This window comes from Eimeria mitis, genomic scaffold (assembly GCF_000499745.2).
Source record: "Eimeria mitis Houghton genomic scaffold, Emh_scaff389, whole genome shotgun sequence".
NCBI lineage: Eukaryota > Apicomplexa > Conoidasida > Eucoccidiorida > Eimeriidae > Eimeria > Eimeria mitis.
Window position 1 is genome coordinate 12,602 of NW_013572224.1, and position 1,209 is coordinate 13,810.

At 58.2% G+C, this 1,209-nt stretch overlaps 1 protein-coding gene across 1 annotated transcript in view; it reads left to right on the top strand.

Moving 5' to 3' along the window:
- Positions 1–1,209, top strand: part of EMH_0010540 (uncharacterized protein) — a gene marked incomplete at both ends in the record, with an annotated part of 7,150 nt that overhangs the window by 2,187 nt on the left and 3,754 nt on the right. The window contains 3 exons of the mRNA XM_013498987.1: positions 211–366; positions 705–736; positions 1,102–1,193. Of these exons, the coding sequence (XP_013354441.1) occupies positions 211–366; positions 705–736; positions 1,102–1,193 (280 nt within the window). The remainder of the gene's footprint in view (positions 1–210; positions 367–704; positions 737–1,101; positions 1,194–1,209) is intronic.

The window sequence follows — 1,209 nt, forward strand, 5'->3', positions numbered from 1 at the left end:
GCAACAGCAGCAGCAACAGCAACCGCAGCAGCAGCAGCAGCAGCAGCAGCAACAGCTGCTGCTGCTGCTGCTATCTCAGTATGAGTTGCTGTTTGATGCTTTGGAGGATTCGTATTTGCGGGGCTAGTGTTTCATCCCTTTCTGCTGCTGTTGCTGCTGCTGCTGCTGTTGCTGCTGCTGCTGCTGCTGCTGCTGCTGCTGCTGCTGCAGATGCGGAGTGTCCTGCGTTTGCTGCTCGTCTCGCGCAGCAGCAGCAAAACCTGCTGTCTGTGCCTGTCTGGGTGGAGGGGCTGGCGGGGGAGAGAAGTATATATCATCTGCTGCGGGACGGAGCAGCAGCAATCCTATATGAACACCAATACGATGGTCAGCAGCAAAGCTGCTGCTGCTGCTGCTGCTGCTGCTGGTGCTGCTGCTGGTGCTGCTGCTGGTGGTGCTGCTGCTGCTGGTACTAGTGGTGCTGGTGCTGGTGCTGCAGCGGGTGTGTCTGCTGCTGATGCTGCAACAGCAGCTGCAGCTGCAGCTGGAACAGCAACAGCAGCTGCAGCAGCTGTAACGACACGTGCTGCTGCTGCTGCTGCTGCTGCTGCTGCTGCAGTAGCAGCACAGCAGCAGCTGCAGCAGCGGCGCTGACAGCAGCGGCTTGCTGCTGCTGCTGATTGTCTGTGTTTGTTTGCTGCCTTTCTGTGTGTTGTCTGCTGCAGTTGCTGCAGCAGCAGCAACAGTGCATCGCGCTGTTACTGCTGCTGCTGCTGCTGCAGCAGAAGCAAATGAGGAGATATTCAACAGCTACCCTGTGCTCTGGCTCATCGGCATCAGCTGCATCACTCTGCTGGTCTGCAGCNGGAGATATTCAACAGCTACCCTGTGCTCTGGCTCATCGGCATCAGCTGCATCACTCTGCTGGTCTGCTGCTGCTGCTGCTGCTGCTGCTGCTGCTGCTGCTGCTGCTGCTGCTGCTGCTGCTGTTGGCTCTGCTGCTGCTGCTGGCCATGTTGTTGCTGCTGCAGCAGCTGCTGCTGCTGCCCTGCACGTGTTGTCAATATTGCTGCTGCTGCTGCTGCAGTTGTTTCGATCCATTGCCCGTCCCTTGCGTTTCAGTTGCTGCAGCAGCAGCAGCAGCAACTGCTGCAGCAGCAGCAGCTGCAGCTGCTGCGGTTTGATGTTTTGCTGCTGCTGCTGTGTTGGCTAGTGTAAGCATCGCTTGTC